This window comes from Acyrthosiphon pisum, chromosome X (assembly GCF_005508785.2).
Source record: "Acyrthosiphon pisum isolate AL4f chromosome X, pea_aphid_22Mar2018_4r6ur, whole genome shotgun sequence".
NCBI lineage: Eukaryota > Metazoa > Arthropoda > Insecta > Hemiptera > Aphididae > Acyrthosiphon > Acyrthosiphon pisum.
The window spans coordinates 10,010,031-10,011,463 of record NC_042493.1 but is presented as its reverse complement, the minus strand read 5'-3'; the positions used below and the strand labels follow the sequence as shown (position 1 = coordinate 10,011,463).

At 27.5% G+C, this 1,433-nt stretch overlaps 1 protein-coding gene across 4 annotated transcripts in view; it reads right to left on the bottom strand.

Annotated features, from left to right (window-relative positions):
* LOC100159211 (glycerophosphocholine phosphodiesterase GPCPD1) overlaps window positions 1–1,433 on the bottom strand; it is a 41,374-nt gene that overhangs the window by 10,230 nt on the left and 29,711 nt on the right. For all 4 annotated transcript variants that reach the window (XM_029485929.1, XM_029485927.1, XM_029485928.1 and 1 more), the window contains one exon: window positions 850–1,081. In XM_029485929.1, the coding sequence (XP_029341789.1) occupies window positions 850–1,081 (232 nt within the window). The remainder of the gene's footprint in view (window positions 1–849; window positions 1,082–1,433) is intronic.

Genomic DNA, 1,433 nt, shown 5'->3' with positions numbered 1-1,433 from the left:
CAGTTAAAATGGTTTTTTTTGCAAATTAAACATAATAGTTTACCTTTATTTCGATAAAAAAATATAAATCCGTCCATGATTCGTTGAATATACGATGTTCATCACTAATTTTACGTTTTTTCGACATTGAATTGATAGGTTATTATAAAACAGTTGAAATTTAAACTTCACGTTGGAATGTTTCGAAACGAACTGCACTAAGCCACTAAGACCATAACCAATACGTATTTGTCATAATCGACGATATATACATTACATAAGATTAGATTACGTTTTCGATCATAGCTTATCTCGCATTGATTAAATATTATTTATATATTTATAACAATTTAAGCTACAAAATTAAAATTTTAAACACCATGAATTATATTTGGAGGGCCTCAGCAAAAAGTTCCGAGGGCCACATGCGGCCCGCGGGCCGCGGGTTGCCGGTGCCTGCTCTAACCCATCAAATATGCAAAGTAAAATTTTGTATTTGAAATATAAATAAGTCAATACAAATTTTGGCCAAAACCATATTATATACGGAGTAGCAAAAAAAAAAAAATATATATGCAAATGCATTTAATTCACAACCCTGCTAATAACTAATTAACTATTCGCCTGAAAATTGTTTTTTATATATCTAAATTCTAAATACTTCAAATAATATTCTGTTTTAGAAAAAGAAATTACAAATATGTTGTCATACACAAAAATAAAAACAAAAAAATTATAATAAATTAATACTAAAATATATATTGTTTTTCATAGGCAACTAAATGTTGATTTAGTTAGACTTAAAATTATGAAAAAAGCATTTTTTTTTGCATAGGTACATGTTTTAAATAGTTAATTTTAAATAATTACCTTTAGTTTTTGTAACTGTTCGAAAGAAAAATCTTTCAATGGAATTTGAACCATTTCAACTTCTTCGGCTAAAAGATTTGTTTTAGATTTTGTTGCCATTGATACTACAAAATCATGATTAATAATAGGTACCAAATCTTTTGTAAGTTGTACATCAAACTCAACTAAATCAGCCCCTTTATTTGCTGCTTCTTTCAGTGATGCTATTGTATTCTCACGAATATGTGAACAACTGTAGACAAAAATAAAATTATTATTTACATTTTAAAAAATGCTGAAAAAATAATTTTTAAAGTTGTATATAAAAAGTATACTGTAGAATAGTTGAAAACTTCTGTTAATAGTGACATTTATACGCAGTCCATAAAGCGATGATTACTTTTGGTCTCATATAATAATTATAAGAAAAAAAATACCCCCATAAGCAGAACTTTAAACATTGATAATTAGGGCCATGAACTTTCTCATATCTGACTAAAAAGTTCACCATGTGAGTGATCTATAAATATGTGTCGTTACACTAGGACAAGGTCACCAAACTTTTCCAATAAGTGAGCTACTTCAAACATATTAACATTGATCAT